The sequence below is a fragment of the Rhinolophus sinicus genome, linkage group LG17 (genome assembly GCF_036562045.2).
Source record: "Rhinolophus sinicus isolate RSC01 linkage group LG17, ASM3656204v1, whole genome shotgun sequence".
Taxonomy (NCBI): Eukaryota; Metazoa; Chordata; class Mammalia; order Chiroptera; family Rhinolophidae; genus Rhinolophus; species Rhinolophus sinicus.
Window position 1 is genome coordinate 17,447,781 of NC_133766.1, and position 17,347 is coordinate 17,465,127.

The 17,347-nt window shown below is 39.0% G+C and overlaps 2 protein-coding genes across 2 annotated transcripts in view; one reads left to right on the forward strand and one right to left on the reverse strand.

Annotated features, from left to right (window-relative positions):
- Window positions 1-10,886, reverse strand: part of DTL (denticleless E3 ubiquitin protein ligase homolog) — a 52,442-nt gene extending 41,556 nt beyond the window's left edge. The window contains exons 1-5 of the mRNA XM_019738021.2: window positions 10,711-10,886; window positions 6,101-6,226; window positions 5,214-5,312; window positions 4,062-4,123; window positions 3,857-3,977 (exon numbers count right to left, since the gene is read on the reverse strand). Coding sequence (XP_019593580.1) covers window positions 3,857-3,977; window positions 4,062-4,123; window positions 5,214-5,312; window positions 6,101-6,226; window positions 10,711-10,762 — 460 coding nt within the window. The 5' untranslated portion in view covers window positions 10,763-10,886. The remainder of the gene's footprint in view (window positions 1-3,856; window positions 3,978-4,061; window positions 4,124-5,213; window positions 5,313-6,100; window positions 6,227-10,710) is intronic.
- Window positions 10,887-11,089: 203 nt separating this feature from the next.
- The window catches only part of INTS7 (integrator complex subunit 7), a 59,333-nt gene continuing 53,075 nt past the window's right edge, over window positions 11,090-17,347 (forward strand). Inside the window, exons 1-2 of the mRNA XM_019738098.2 lie at window positions 11,090-11,309; window positions 16,938-17,067. Of these exons, the coding sequence (XP_019593657.1) occupies window positions 11,216-11,309; window positions 16,938-17,067 (224 nt within the window). The 5' untranslated portion in view covers window positions 11,090-11,215. The remainder of the gene's footprint in view (window positions 11,310-16,937; window positions 17,068-17,347) is intronic.

The following is a 17,347-nucleotide window of genomic DNA, read 5'->3' on the forward strand; positions in this document are numbered from 1 at the left end:
CAAAAATAGAGAAAATCCTGAAAGCAGTCAGGAAAATAACACAATACATACAGGGAAAGACTCAAATGGCTACAGAGTTCTCAACAAAAACAATGAAAGACAGTGGAAAACATCTTCAAGTAATGAAAAGAAAAAAGTGTCAACCCAGAATTTTATATCCAACAAAAATATTCCTCAAGAATGAAGATAAAATGCAGACATTTTTAGATAAAGGAAAAACAAAGGGGATTAATTACAACCAGACTCACATTACAAGAAATGCTAAGGGAAGTTCTTTAGGCTGAAGGGAAATGATACCAGAGGACAGGGTAAAGATGGTGTTGCAAGGGGGAATCATGAGTTCGATTCTGGATATGTTGAATTTGAAGGCAAGATTAAGGCTGGAAATAAAATCTGATTCAATACAAGTGGAGCAAAAAACAAAACAAAATTGGAATAGATCAAATTGTCCAGGGAGAAGGTAGAGACTGAAAGGAAAAGAAGGCCAAATACCAAATCCTGTGTCATGCTAACACTTTAAAATAGGTTGAGGTGAAGTTCACAAAAGCAATTATGAAGGAATAAACAGAAAGAATGAGAACCAGAGTGGTATCACAGATTCCAAGGAGGAACTTTATAAAACATTTTAAATGGCCATAAGTATCAAATATTTCACAAGTACAAGAAAGACTGATTTCAGGAAGAAAGCTAGAATTGGAAAACAGATTGAACGACATTGAGATGAGGAAATTTAACCATCTTTTGATTAGTCTTGGAAACTTAGAAGAGGAGATAGGAAATTAGGGATGATAGCTAAAGGGGAACACAAGGTTAAGATGTTTTTGGGACAGGCCACAGAAACGCTTGAGTCTTTCCTGTGGAGAAAGAACCAATAGTGAGGGAAAGCTTGAAGATACAGGAGCTGTGGGGAGTAAGGTCATCAAGAACGTCTCTCAATCTTAACTGCACATTAGAATCCCTTGAGGAAAATCCCTTAAAAAAAATAGATGCCACATATAAATATTCACTTACATGTGGAATCTAAAGAACAAAATAAACGAACAAACAAAACAGAAACAGACTCATAGATACAGAGAACAAAATGATGGTTGCCAGATGGGAGGGGGATTGGGAGACTGGGTGAAAAAGGTAAAGGGATTAAGAAATACCAATTAGTAGTTACAAAATAGTCATGGGGATGTAAAGTACAGCATAGGAAACATAGTGAATAATACTGTAACAACTATGTATAGTGCCAGGTGGGCACTAGACTTATTGGAGGGATCACTTTGTAAATTATATAAACGTCTAACCACTATGTATACACCTAAAACTAATATAAAATAATATTGAATGTCAACTGTAATTGAAAAAAAATTTTAATATACATGCCTGGCTCACTTCCTAGAGATTCACATTTAATTGGTATTTTATAAAACCTTCCCAAGTGGCTATGTGCAGTCAGGGTTAAGAACCAGTGGCCTGTGAAAGATTAGCCTTAAACTGGAGAATGCAGAATGAGAAAGTAGGTGCAAATTTGAAGATAAGTTTTAAATTATCCATAATCATTCCAAATCATCCACAAAGAAGTTTTGGCACCACTTAAGCCACACAAAACACACACCTATGTGTCAATTTCCCTTGCTTTCAGGTGGTAGATATTTAGGGAAGGTAAATTCCACTAGTATGACTATGTACTATTAGCATTATTTGTATCCTGCCCATCCATAATGTAGGGCTGAAAGAACTGGATCAATGGCTTTTTCTACCAAGCTACAAAAAAACTGCTAAGTATTTACGTGGTCCTCGGTTTTGTTTTGTTTTTTTTAAATGCATTCACATCTCACCTCACTTTTATAGTTTACAGTATTTTTTTAAGAGTAAGTATTAATCACATTAAATTAGAAAATGAAGATCCAGCGAGATAATAATGACTTTGCCCAAGAGTTTAGAGGCAGAAACTAGAACAAAACACATGACTTCTATGCGCGGTTGTTCCTGCATCAGGACACTTAGCTGAGGAAGTAGGGGCTAAAATCTAACCTGTGTTTTATTAACCAATCGATGTGCCCTTGGGGGCAGTGTCCAACCAGACTAATTCACACGAGGGCATCTGTATACTGGGAACCATGATAAAAACCACCTGCTCAAATTTCTAATTTAGTGCTTTTTCTACCAGAACACATTAGTATAGATTCAATGTACACAGTTTTAAAAATCAAGCAGAGACCAAAAGATATGGTGCTTCTCTTTTCTATCACCCTTTAAATAAGTTTACCTTTAGTAAATTTTTTTGACCTTAAATTATTTTCATAAACTCAAAATGAACCCTTGACACAGGCGTGTAGCAAACTAGAACACAAGCATACCTAAATTTATACAACAGATATATTCATAAAAAGTTATGCAGATAAAAAAAATCTATGCCATATATTTCCTTTTCAAGGTTCTGGTCTCAACAGCAACCACAGTAGATTAAAATTGACCCTTTTTGGGGCGGACAGGTGGCACAGTTGGTTAGTGCATGAGCTCTGGGCAATGGGACTGCCAGTTCAATTCCCACATGGGCCAGCGAGCTGCACCCTCAGCAACTAGAATGAAGTCAATGAGCTGCTGCTCAGCTCCCGGGTGGCCAGATGGCTCAGGTGGTTGGAGGACGGGCTCTCAACCACAAGGATGCAGACTCCCGCAAGGGATGGTGGGCTGCACCCCCTGCAACTAAGATTGAACACTGCACCTTGAGCAGAGCTGCCGCTGAGCTCCCGGATGGCTCAGTTGGTTGGAATGCATCCTCTCAACCAAAAGGTTGCCAGTTCGACTCCTGCAAGGAATGGTGGGCTGCGCCCCCTACATCTAACAACGGCAACTCGACCTGGAGCTGAGCTGCGTCTCCCACAACTATGATTGAAAGGACAATAACTTGACCTGGAAAAGTCCCGGAAGTACACACTGCTCCCCAATAAAGTTCTGTTCCCTTACCCAATAAAACCTAATAAAAAAAATTGACCCTTTCTTGAGTTCAAACAGCTGAACAACTCAGTTTAATAACCTTGAGAGCTCAGGTGAGTAAGTAAAAATATTCCTTTTAAAAATAGTGTTTTTTTAATGATAAAGAAGACTTTAGTGTTTGACTCTATTATTCTGAGATTAAAAGCAGATTAATTCAGCCACTGTTTTGAGATGAAAGTTTGTTGGTCTATTTGTAAAAAAAAATTAGTGAGAAATAAACGGAGAAGAAAACAAAAATCCAGAACTGGAGAACTCATTCAGATACCTCTGCTTAGTTTCCCACAACTGCTACAGTAGTGTTCTGTATTGCATCACTCTTTAACCTTCCTTCTCCATCATAATAGTAAAATAAAGGTAGAAAGATCAATTTTGAGTTAATAACAGTTGAAAACATACTGTGGAATTGAGACATTTAAAGTAATTGTGATAAATTGTTAGGCAGAGAATTATGTTGTTTATCAGGTTTCCCAGTCTAGTCTCACATGGCCATTTAAGTTTTACAAGTAGAGTTAAAGTAACTATTTTACAAATAGAGTTAATCAGTGTCTAGTACAGGATTTAGACTTCAAAAAGACACTCAAAGTTGAACAGAGGTATTGTGGCTGTTAATACATTTCTACCTTATCTATAAGATTATAGAAAAAAATTACGTGAAGATGTTTGACTTTCAGGGACAAGCTGGAGACAATGCCCACAGGAATAAGACTAAAACCCAACTCAATTGCATTTAGATTTTCAGTCATATTAGAATCTCAATTATCCATGTAGGTAAAGTAGCAACTTTGATAGGTAAAAGGGGACACAATTTCAGCTTATTATCCTGTCGAAAGGAGGTTAAGGAGAGGAAAGGTGATAGGCACAAACCTACCTTTCTCAAACTTAGAAAAGGCAACTGACTTGAGACTGCACTGATGACCTTTGCACGTTCCAAGAAGCTCACCAGCTTTAACATCCCAAAATTTGGCTGATTGATCACCTGCTGCTGTAACCTTTAAAAAACAAGTTATCACAATTTCATAAAGCAACCCTCTACCAGTATTTACTCAGATCCCAATAAGATGAAAGTCACTTACAAGTTTAAGTTCACCAGGGACCCAGGCTAGGTCAAAGACAGCATTCCAGTGAGCCATCCACTCTAAACAAAGAAAATGGTGAATGTGAAATGTCTAGATTATGTTCTGTGGTAGTCATATCGATAGCACTCAGCACCCTATGGTCCATGGGCCACAGAGTATTATAATGGAGAAGGAAGATGTAAAGAGTGATATAATACAGAACATTCATTACCACATAGCATTACCATTATGATATTAAGTTCCTTTCCATGAGGTGACAAGCAATATAGGTATTCTTTAAAATGAAATCTTTCTGAAACATTTTCCAGTTCAAAAATCTTCATTGTGCTTCCTGAACGGAGTCTAAAGTACTTCAGTTTGACACTCAAGCTTCTGTAGGCTTTGTCCTTTATCTTAGGTGCAGGGCTTATCTCTCATTGTTCTCCATGCATCTAATTCCAACCAAACTGGATTACTTCCTATTTCCTTATTTTATCCTATTCTTTCTTATCTCTAAGCCTTTGCTAATGCTTTCCCCTCCACCCGGAGTGTCCTATTCATCTCCGTTGGTCTATATACCACAATCCAAATCAAATGTCATATCCTTCATGAAAAATTTTCCTCCCCTTTTCTACATGACAGCTTTCTCTTCAACTCCTGGGGCATTTTCTTTGTACTTCTACATCATTTATAGCCTTTGTTTTATTCTAGTTATTTCAACATGACTTACTAGTTCCAAGTTATCAGCTCCTTAAGGTAAGTAGAACTTTGTCTTATATATAGAAGATGCTCGGTCAATACAAATATTTTAAAGCAATGTTTCCTTCAACCTCATTAAGTGTAAAATATTTAATCTTTTTAAAACAAGAACTGTTTTTTTTCCCTAAAATGTATTTTTCTTAACTTTCGGTAAAGGCATTGCCATAATTAACATTTATCGACAGAAAGGGAATCCACCATTTACTTTTAGCCTGTCCCTAAACAGATATAATTATTAGGTTGGTGCAAAAGTAATTGCGGTTTAAAAGGTTAAAAATAATTGCAAAAATCGCAATTACTTTTGCACCAACCTAACAGAAGTAAATATAATTGGGAATGTATTCAAAGAAAAATTTACTTGAGGCTTTATGAATTAAAAATGTTAAAACAAAATTTTAGACCTAGACTTACCTTTGACACACTTCTTTCTATATGTTTGTGATTCTGTGTTATACAATCTAACGAAGCCTTCCTCATTGGCAACTGCTAGTATATGCTTCATATTAGGAGCTAAATAGGAAATAAAGAATATGTAAATAACACGAAAATTTTAGAGCTGAATATAAAACTATATAAATAATATAATATAGATTAAGTGAAAGCTATAAGGTAAACACACAATCTGTTTAAAAAGAAGGAAAATGATTCTACCCAAATGGCATCTGGTATGGTAGAGACGTAATCTGAATTAAAAATTGCTTAAAATTTTCCATAATATCTAAATTAGGAAATGACTCAAAACTACCAAAATTATCTTCAGATAATCTCTTATTTAGAGAAGGGGAGAATCAAGAGTGCTACTTAAAACAGGAATGGTACTGGCCAATGGCACATAAAGGCATATGATATAGGCCACCAGCAGGCTGAGTCTATTAGTTTAAAATTCCCTCTCCACAACCATGTACTTTTCGTCTCTTAAAATATTAACAGGGGTAACAAGTATTTCTATTTCTGTTCATATGTTCTCCAGTGCATCACAGAAAGATAGATTCAATCAGATCAAAAGGGGTATCTTCTGGGCAAAACAGTTTTCATCATGGCTGAACCTTTGCAACCCCTTTCCTATATTAGTTTTTAAAAAAAGGTGCTATAATAGTCCTGTGCTTTACAGGAAATATATAATTACACACAGATATTAAGAAAAGTCTATTTCATAAATCAGGAAGAACAGTTATTAGAAAAACTCTACCATCTATCCAACTTACTTTTCTCGAAAAGGGGACACCCCTATATGTTTTTCCGCTAATGGTGAAATAGATTATTTCTGACCACGCCTAGCTAGGTAGCAATTTTCTTACCAGAAGAGAAGGTGCATCCAAAAGGGGGAACTGGGACTCCTGTTTCTCCATAAGAAGTGTGCTCATCATTAGAGTTGCACTGGTAACTAGTTAGAAGGGACTGTAGAGGGTACTGTGCAGACCATCCTAAAATAAGACACAATTCCTTATAGAATTCCAATGTATCATCACATTTCAGTACTTTTAACAAATGCAGAGGTAGATATTTGTTTTAAAAAGCTTTATATACTTAATATAGATCCACTCACTAGCTATGGACTTCCAGAATGCAGTTTCTGGTATTTTCCTAAGATATCTTCCAAAGGAATAAATGAAACAGCACTCCCAAATTCTGGTGAGGTATAGCTCTGGGCTTACCATTTAAGTGGAGACTCGCTAGTACATTTAAGATTGCAAGGAACAAGTGGCCTTTGCATATTACAAAAGATCTTACCTCTTCCTCCACTCTTTGGTGACAACCACAACCATTAAAACTGCCATTCTCTTCAATTAAAATTTTATGTTTTTAGAGTTTCTAAAGCAACATTACTGTACACTCTTAAATTACTAGCAACATAATCACATATAATCCAATGGTCATGGAGTTAAAGGAAATAATTCATGTGAATGTGCCTACTGTAGCCACTAACATATTCACATGTAAATGCTTATTTCACTTCTTCTTCCCTTTCCAGTGCTGATATTCTAGGATTCTAAAATGTTAACTAGTCATAGTATCTTGAATTATATTAAAGCAATTTTAAAATAAAGCATTACATACCTAACCCTAGAGTACAATCAGTTAGCTCTGGCCAGTAGTAGTAGGGTCAGGGAAGTCTTCAGAGGAGATGAAATCAAGCATAAGTCTTGAAAGATGAGTAATTTTTCATTGAACATGAGAGAGGAAGAAATTCAGGGTGGAAGGAAAGTTTATTCTGTTAGGGTCAGAAGCCTAGTGTGCACTATGGTATAAACAGTAAACCATCTTCAAAGGTTTATCATTTTTATATGTGGGTCAAAACATTTGCAATATAAAAAAGGAACAGATTCAATAAATAGTTACTGAGAACCAAATGTTTTATTAAGCATAGGAGGAAACAATGAAGTTACAATCTATTGAGAGCTGTTTAAATAATTAACAAACTCTCTTACATTTTAGGGTACTTTCAATTCTCACTTTTCATCAAAAATACTGTCTGAAGAAGACATCTTAGCCTGACATAACCTCAGATGTTCATGGAGATAACCTGAAGGAATCAGTACAAAGGAGGCAAAGAAATTCAATTCATAGTTAGTAATTATTCCTGGGGATATTACCTCAAGGTCAGATATCATTGTAAATAAACCATTAAGGACCACTGAAAGAAGAATACAATAAGTAGTTATGTTGTAGAGTTAAAAACAATATCCACCTACAGCATGAATTTAAAAACAAAAGCCTCTGTTCTAACGTTACTTGTGATTTGGGATTTAAAAAAAGATCTAATGACTGCAATACATGAATTAGAAAGAACTGAATCGAGAATAATTTAGGAGGAACTGGAAATGATATGTTATGGAAACCTAATTCTTTACAATTAAACAGTGACTCCCTCAACTCTGCTTCATCACCTACAGACTAATATTCAAACCCTAACAAACGGTTTAACGTGACTTGGTAACTAGTTCCCTCCATTTCTGCACTCCTCACCACACATTCTTGGACCAGCCTCTTAAACTACTTTTGGACCTTTATTGTGCTATGCTGTTCCAACATGAACTTGTAATGCTTTCCCCCACAACACTCATTTGGAAAGCCTATTATTTACTCAATATACAATTTAAGATTACACGCAGATTTTTCAAGGAGTATCTGAGGACAGAAGAGTTTCCAGAGAATCAATTTCCTGATACTCAAATTCCAGGTATATGCATTTCTAAAACTGATCACCTGAAAGGTGAGGCTCTCTTTTTCTCCTCTCCCTTCATCACTACCTCTCTTCCACTTTCAAAAGAAAGGCATTTCCATGCCCCAATTTTTTTTTTTTTCCATGCCCCAATTTTGCACCTTGCATTGACCCAAGGTATAAAAACTTCTGGGACCCCAAATGAGAGACAATTGGATACGTCCTTTAATAAAGGCATTGTGTACACCCAAATCCATCGCTTGAAAAAGACATACTTCTGGTAAAATTTTACTTTTTGCTTAATAATTATTTGTCAAAATTAGTAATCTATATTGTTTTGACTAATTGCATGCTAATAATTGCAATAATTCAATGCAGAAGAACTTTAAGACTTAGAGCCTTATGATCAATTTAAATGTATTTTTTTTACACAGAGTAATGACAGGGTGATCAATAGAATAACTTTCCAAGCTTAAAAACAAATTACATTAGGATACATCCTATTGGGAAAAATAAAGTGGAAATAAATTCAAAGGAAAAACAGCAACTATTTAGAATATCTAACAGTTAAAAGTTTGTTCATACTTTTAAAAAATGATTGGTGTGGTTATCAAATCACTATAGTATTTACATTCTATCAGATATATTTTAAAAGAGTAATGTAGTATTTTTATTTTAAAATGTCAACATTCACATTATGACCAGAAATGAAATCATCTGTATCGGTTTAAATTTATGATAAAAGCTTTCAGATACCAATTAAAAAATACACGTTAGAGTACTCAGATTTCCATTTTAGAGAGATCACTGGCAGTGATGTGGAGAATATAAACTGGAGAGAGGGGAAACTAAGAGGCCATTTGGAAGACTTGTTATAGTCCACACTAGAGGGTATTAGGGCTCGACCCAAGGAAATGGAATGGTAAACATAGAACAGATCCTAGATATGGTGAAGAGGCAACATCAGTGGGGATAGAAAGGGCAGATTCAAAAGATTTTAAGGAAACTTACTGGGTGTGTGTGTATCTTGAGGAAAATGAAGGAAATTTGATTGACTGTCAGGTTTCTGGCTGGGAAGACTAGTTTAATGAATCACTGGCTAAAGTAGGTAATACGGCAGGTTTGGGGAAAAGCTGAGTTCGTTTTTGGTATTTGAGTTCGAGATGCTTGTGGGACTGACCATTTGGGCGAAGATAATCATACAACTCACACAACATAGGAATGGATGTAAAGTCTAGGGAAAGGAAGGTTGCAAGAAATAGTGGACGAAGCCCTGGTTAAAGCTATGATGATCCATGGGAGTGGGTGGAAGGAGATTAGGGGCCGAGGATGGAACAACTACATGGAAGGGAAAAGGAGATGGTCTCATACAGATCAGTGTATAATATACAAGAATAAACGAAGTTCAGAGCCTAACACTAAACAGTGGACAGAACTCGTGAATGAAAGGGAAGAAGTAGACGGATAGATTGGTGAGTGAGTAGAAAATGTGCTAAAAAATTAAGGCTCAATAGCTTGTCCCAGGTCACACAGATAGTAAGGAGTGGAGCTGGAATTTTTCCTCCAAAGACAGAGCTCTTACACAGTGTGTGTGCTGTATTGCCACTCGTGACACAGAGGATAGAGAAGTTAATTCAAGCAACGTCCCAGGGGAGACAGAAAAAGGGGTATTTAGAGCACAATTAAAAAGATTATTTAAGAGGGAAGTAGGTAAGGATGGAATAAAGTTTTAGACCGGGGGGCAGGAAGTTGAGAGACTACTGTCTCAATATCCTTTTCCTAGACCTATGCCTTAAGTACAAAAGGTCTCTTTCCCAGACTCTTTTCTTTTTGTTTTCCACATGGTTTCAAGGAGAAAGTGGACTTAGCCATCTTTAAAAGAACGAAATTTAATTTCTATCCAAGATGAGTCCCGGTAGTAACGCCCCATCAGAAACTTACCAGGAAGTTTCAGATTGATACCCAAACCTAAGCTCAAAACTCCTATTGCCAATGTTTTAACCAAAGGAACCTCAAGAACGGTAGAGAATAAACTGGATTTCTACACACGAACATGAAAATATTCCCCAAGTTACACGGTTAAAGAGAAAAACAAACCATTTTGATATCATTTTTATAAATAACAATACATACCGCTTCTGGCATTGAAAAACATTTGGGACAATGTACTTCAATCGATTTACCACTGGTCCTCTCTGGGGATATGTTTATAGGTATTTTTCACTCTATGATTTCGAATTTTTTATGCATATGTAGTAATCAGGGAGAAAAAAAAAAAATTGACCATGCTACAAGCAGTTCTGCCTTCTGTCTGCTTCACTGGGTTCCTGAACAGCGGGGTCAGATACACTCGCGTACTTAAAACAAATAGCGCTCAATAAGGCTCTACAACAAACGAATTAATCAGTGAATACGAGTTTCCTCGACCTCACATTGCTGCTGAGAGGCGCACACACACACGCACGCACGCTTTTTCCAGTTAAAGTGTAATATAGACAGAAGCCGTAAGGAAGGCCACTTCAGTGAACTTCCCTCCCTCCGTCGGCCTACATTACGTTTTAAAAATACAAACTACGATTTTAAGTGTACGGAGGGCATGAAAGTGCAGCTTTCGTCAGTAGTCTTTGCGAACACGGATTCACTTGGGGGCCGGAAAACAGAACTGGAGTCGGCCTCGGTCCGAGGCGCTGTTTCGGGGGAGGCGAATCCCGCCAGCAACAAGCAGCAGTTAGGGCCGTTACTCACCACTTCTCGGGACGCCGAACTGGGGCTGGCGGAGCACCGAATTGAAGAGCATCTGGACCAGACAAAAGGCTCAACTGAGGGAAAAGCCTTAAAGTCGCCCCCAGGTTCAACAGAAGTCGCAGCTCGGGTCTCTCAGAAGAGGACTAGTTATAGCCTCCAACTCCCGCCACTGTAAGCCCCGGCCACCAAACTCCCCGCCAAACTGACGTCACGCCCTCTGATTGGCTCCCGCAGCGGCGTCCGGACGCCGCCGAGTCACTTCCCCCTCCAAATCCCCGCCTTCTTTTCTCCGAGCCGCGGGAACCTAGAGTTCAAGAGCCCTCTGAGCGCCTGCGCGGGGGGCCGCTGAGGCGCTCGCGAACGGCGGTCTGGCCAGGGCGCATGCGTACCACGGCTTGCCAGAGCGCGGAGGAAAAATCCGCGAGAAGGTGGTGGGAGAAGATGGCGGTGCTGGGCCAGAGTTTACAATCTTTTTGAATAAGCTAACCGAGTAACTGTTCGGGTCATGGCGTCAAACTCAACTAAGTCTTTCCTGGCAGATGCCGGCTATGGCGAACAGGAGCTGGATGCTAACTCTGCCCTTATGGAATTAGACAAAGGTATTCGAAAGAGCGGGCTGAGCGGGTGAAATGGATGGTGGAAGCGGCGCCACCAGGTGGTGGTAGCATCGGGAGAGGCCGGGAAGGCGGCTGCGCAAAGCTTCCCTGGGCTGAGGCGGGGGCGGGCGCGGGCGCGGGCGCCGGCGCCTGTGCTTTTGGTGAGTCCAGGATTTTTATCGCTTTGGGAAATTGGCAGGAAAATTGCAGCATTGCTGGATTTGGCTTTGCACCAGCTGAAGAAGTAGCGAGTTCCACTGATAGGCCTGTTTTGACCACTAGGGGGCACAGTCCCCCGATTTTCCAAGCAGTCTTTAGGAATGCTAGATTGAAATTGTGAAATTAGTCTTCAGACCGTTCAGTTGAAACCGACTTTGCACCGACTTTATAGCGATTTATTTGATTTCTGTAACTCTATTACGTGCGTCTTACCAGGCAGATTAAATAGCCAAGACCATCCGTAAAGCGTAACCTCTGCTAATTTTCCTGCAGATAAATTCCACTAGATGTTTCCTTAAGGGGGCGGGTAAAGGTGTGGAGGGGTGAGAGGCAGCTTGGTATAGCTGAAGGAACTTTGAAATTAGAATGAGTTGAATTTCAATTTCACTAATTTCATAATCATGTACAAGTCACCTGACTTCACCCAACCTCGGTATTTTTGTCTGCAAAGTGGGTACAATACCATTGAGCTGGCAAGACTGTTGTAAATAGTAAGTGATACAGTGATATGCAAAACAAGCCTTTCTTAAATGCTAAAGAGATATGCCTTCTTAGATATGGATATGGCAGGCAAGGGCAGATATTTGTCAGTAAAGAACTCAATTATTAAAATGAATCCTTTGTTTCAGTGTACTTCAAGGATTTTTATTGAATGGAGAAAACATTTTGTTATTTGGGATACAGTTAAGTCTTGATTAACCGTAGCCTTTGTATAATGTATTGAGAACTGGACTAAAGGTTAGAATAATCTAATTTAAGTCCACTTTCAGCCATTTCCCAGCTTCTTGGGTTTGACACTCTTTTGGGGGAATTTTTGTTTTGTTTTGTTTCTTTTTTAACCTGTAAACATTTCTAGTGGGTTGGTCTAAATAAGATTTTCACAGACTTTTATAAAAGCCTTTTAAGACTGTTGGATCAACATAAAAATGTCACAACTGTGTTATTCCTTTGGTTGAGTCACAAAATGTTTAGTACATCTCCATCGACTAAGAAGATGATGTGAACTTTCTTATACCAAAGCTATAGGGCTTTTATCCTCTGAAATATAAAATTATAACATTAAATGTGTGTTTTAAACACTACATAATCTTTTCCTCCCCATTCTGATCATTCCTTGCTTATTCCCCAGTGACAGTTTCATGTCCTGATAGCTAATATTCCTACCAATTCTACAGACATTTTCTACCACTCTGATCCAGGTGGGCTCATCCCCTAAGGACAGTAGGACAATAGTTATGGAACAGAGATCAGGATGGGACTCCAAAGAAATGAGTAATCTGTAAATACAGATTAATTACTAAAAATTTGCAATTGTGGTAAAAAAACACTCAAAATAGCACAAATTTTCCTTAAATAAATTAATGGATAGCTATTGAGTGTTTAACTGTAAACAGGTGTCAGTCCTAGGTACTAAGTAAGTGACTTGTGTTCAGTCCTCCCAGCAGTGCCCTGGGTATTTCACAAGAAGAGTGTCGTGCACAGAGGCCTGCGGGGTCTCTGCTCCCGCTCCCCACACAAGAACGCAGGATATGGTGAGGCCAAAAAGGAACACCCACGGAGCCATAGGTAGGGGAGTCATACCACTGTGGTCTCACAGTGGAGGCTGGGCCCACCGGATGCACTACCTGCCGTCCGCCTTTCTGCCGACCGACCGACGACCACGACTCCACTCTCCTCGACTCTGTTCCTCCACTCTCTTCGCTCTCCTCGGCTCTGCTCGGCTCCTCGGCAATCCTCGGCTCTCCTCTGCAGCCGCAGCAGTTATACCAGCGGCCAATCGGCTAACCAGCCACAGCCGACGGCCAATCAGCCACAGCCGAGCCAGCACCCTTCCATGTGAGGCCGAGAGCCTGTAAACTACTCTCTGGGGCTCTGTCCCCACAAAGAGTCTCAGTCTCAGAAAGATAATTTGAACAAGACAAGAACAAAACTTCTTTTTCATTCACCATGCTGTACCTTTTAAAGTTGTTAAGAAATTAGATAACAGAAATAGCCAGTTCATTAGAAGATAGTTTAGTGTTTCAAGTATTGAGCCATCTCATCCTTTACCTGTTCCAAAGGTCATAGTGTCAGAAGGCTACAAGTTCCCCTACTAAAGAGAGAGCCCTCTGCAGCTAAGTGTATACCACGTGACCAATTCCATGCCTTAACTGATTGATTCAGAAGTGGACATATGACCCACAGTGAGCCAATCAAATTCTTTGTCAGACCAAATTTAGTCTGACAGTGTTGAGAAGTGGACCTATAAGATCATGTAGGATTGAGGCTTAGGTCAGACTCTTAACAACTCAGTGCCACAGAAAAACCAGCGTTAGGATGGACCTGGTTGGTGATCCCTTGATAGGCCATGCACTGACCCAAAAACCCAAGGCCCTTCTTCAGTTCTTGCTGAAATCCATGGACTCGTTTTCATGTATGGCTAAAAGCTACTGTCTTATAACTTACAAAGTGAGTTCTTAAATATTCCTAAAAGTTGGTGTTCATAAAATAAAATTAATTTGTTTATGATTACAAATCAGTATGCTATGTACATGCTGCACACTGTGGCATACATGCCATCATATATGGTATTTACAGACAATTTCTGAAATTTGGGGTAAGGATGTTTTATTATTAATGCATCATCAGTTGAGTTGACTATCATTTCAGTTGTTTCTATTCCTGCTTTTTAATGTAATTTATTGAGGCTTTGCCATTATCAATTTATTAAGCTATAAGTTGTTAGGTTACTTTATAATGTGTGGTGCATGCTTGTGTTTGTATCTGCCCCTCCTCGCTTTTAGTGAATAGACTTTAAGATGTATATGTGTTACGATTCCACTTTGAATAATTTTCACCACTTAGGTAAAACAATGTATATAACAGAGTTCTCTAAAATGTGCTTGTTTGGTGGTGTGAATTACCAGTGTTTGTAAGTGGATATTGCTCACGTGGATGATAGCATTTTAGCATCTTGTGAGCACTCTTCCTATGCTTGAGGAATGTTCCACGTCATGAGCCCTGTCTCACCAAAATGGAAGCAAAAACTCACTAGTTTCCCTTGCTAAAGCGCTGGATGTGAACTTATGCCCTGCCAATCAGACGGGCCTCCTCCAGGCTCTGTGATTTAACTTCAGAGATGCAAGAAGGCCAGTTTGATGAGTACTCGCAGTTCCCTGGGCTGGCAGCAGTGGTGGCTGTAGTGTCCCTAGTGTATGGTACAGGCAGCAATGGCTACGTTCCTAGATGACAGCAGAGCTCCTTGTAGCATCTAGTGTTTCCTAGCAACAACAGTTTTCCCCCATCTGGTCAGTTTGGCAGTGTGGTATTTGGTGTTATTAGAAGTTTACCCTTGAAACTGTTTACTAGTCTTTTAATAAATTCATTTTCTGCCACATCAGCCAGAGTTAGGTTCTGTTGCTTGCAGCTAAGAACTCTGACTGATATATACCTGGAAATGTGTGCTACTTTGGAAGCTTGATTCAGGTACATCACAAACCCCAAGTTTACCATAATTTATGTTATTCCTCAGTTTCCTGGAATTTGTCATCCCTCAGAATTACACCACTCTGAAATCACGAATTCAGATGTCCCATTCCTTAATCTTAACCTGTCCTAGTTGCTTGCTAGGTGAGCATTTTAGCATAATGGTAAGGGCCATAGCATAATGGTAGGGGCCATAGGTTCCGGAGCCAGATTCCCAGGATTTGAACCCCATCTCTGCCATTTGTTAGCTGTTGTTTCTTAGGCAAGTTGCTTAACTGCTCTTTGCTTGTATCTTCATTTTGCTTGCATCTTCATTTTTAAAATAGGAATAATACTTCCTAACTTTTGTGATTATAAAGTGAGGCTTCAATACATGTAAAGTAGAGTGTCGGGCACATTATAAGGACTTAATATGCATCATCATTATCATCATTTTGATTAATGCTATTTTGACCATTCTTTATTTTCATTCACACCCCGGTATATTTATCTCTCTACTTTCCCCTATTTAGCAGTTCCTTCCTGTCTTTACTTCTGTATCCAGTTTACATTTCATGGTTCCTCAATTTATTAACTTCATTTACTTTCTTACCAGTACTTGAAATTCTCATCCAAGGTTCTATTCTAGTCATGTGTGCCCAAAGGCAGCCAGAAATTGCTGGAGAAAGTCATAAACAGGGTATGTGGCTATTATCAGAAATTATATCAAACTCAAAATAACCTTTAACACAGACCTGCAATACTAGAGCGTTTCTTTGGTCAAGACTCTCCTACCTTCAGTGATATTTCAGATCTTTCAAGTTTTCAGAAAAGCCAGAAATCGTGAGTTTTATGTGCAATCTCAGTTTTAAAACTTGGCAATGAATTCAAAGTCTTTAAAGACGCATCTATCAGCTAACGTCATTCTGAGGACCAGATTCAGCAGCCTGCTCGTTTTCTTACCCCAGTGTAATCAGTACAGGCAGGCCAGTCAAATAAGATCCAATGACAGAGCATAGTCATTGAGTACTTGTGCCTGCTTTCTCCGTGCAGCTGAACAGAAGCCTGGCCCCGCCCCAGAGCTTTGGTAAGTGTGGAGTGGGACCCTAGGATGGGTATTTTTGAAGTTTCACAGATGTTTGTGATGCAGACCAGGGCTGAAAACCAGTACCCTCGAAAAATGTTCTGCACATTTTAAGTGCTAAATAAGTTTAGAATAATGAGTTTTATTGCTGTGGAGTGAATTTTGAATGAATAAGCAATTTACAGACAACCTATGTCTACCCACGTGTTTTAGCTGAGTTAAGCACTGTTTACCTCCAGGCACCGTTTGGTGAGAGAAAAAAAGTAAAATGTAGAAACAGCGATCACATCCCTCTGCCTTCATCTCTGGTCTTAGAGTTGCAGTCTTATCATCGTTGATCTTAGGATCAGGGCATTCTTCCCCAGGTTGGTTGTAACTAGCAATAGAAATAAAGAGAAGAACCCCTCTTAGACCAAGATCTGATTGTGCCGAGTGCCTTTTTTCAGAAGCTTGGCTTATCCTGGAGTCAAAATAGGCCTAGAGCAAGCAAGGTGGGTACCATCCTACTCTACATCAGAAAATAAGCAAAAAATTTACTACTTAGCTTATTTACCCTGCTGGCCTTGTTAGAGGCACGTGGGTCTACTTTATCTTAAAGAAATAAGATTTGGCAACATTAGGGAGATCAAAACATTTCTCTGGCCATATCCAGAATTATCTTTGGTACATTTTAAATCAGCATAATTTAAACAAATCAATGTGGTCTGTGCTTCTGTTTTTCAAGGAAGGTAAAGCAGATCTTGCTCTGTGGGTGACGCCTTCTACATGGACTGCTTCCTCCTTTGCCTTTTTCATCCCAACCAAGGTTAATTCATTACAAACAGAACTTGACTGTTGTGGCCACAAATGTGTAAGCTGTTCTCCCTTTTTGATGTTTTTCACAGGTCTAAGATCTGGCAAACTTGGGGAACAGTGTGAAGCAGTTGTTCGCTTTCCCAGGCTCTTTCAGAAGTATCCATTCCCTATTCTCATCAACTCTGCATTCCTAAAGTTGGCTGATGTTTTCAGAGTTGGGTAAGTCTTTCTAAAGCCTCAGTGTCCTGAAGCACTGTGTTCGCATCTTTGTTTTATATTGTGGTCTTTATTCTTTTTGCCTTTTAGGACTTCCACTTGGTTGGTTACCATTTTGGTGGACACGCATGGTAGTGTGTAATACTTTTTGGTGGGAGGTTTAATGACAGTTTAAGGAAAAATGAAGTATATAAATTAGAGACTACTTATTTGGATAACAGGATAAATCAATTTAAGACAACCTTAATATATTCCTGTATATTTTGCAAATATCTGTGGTTTT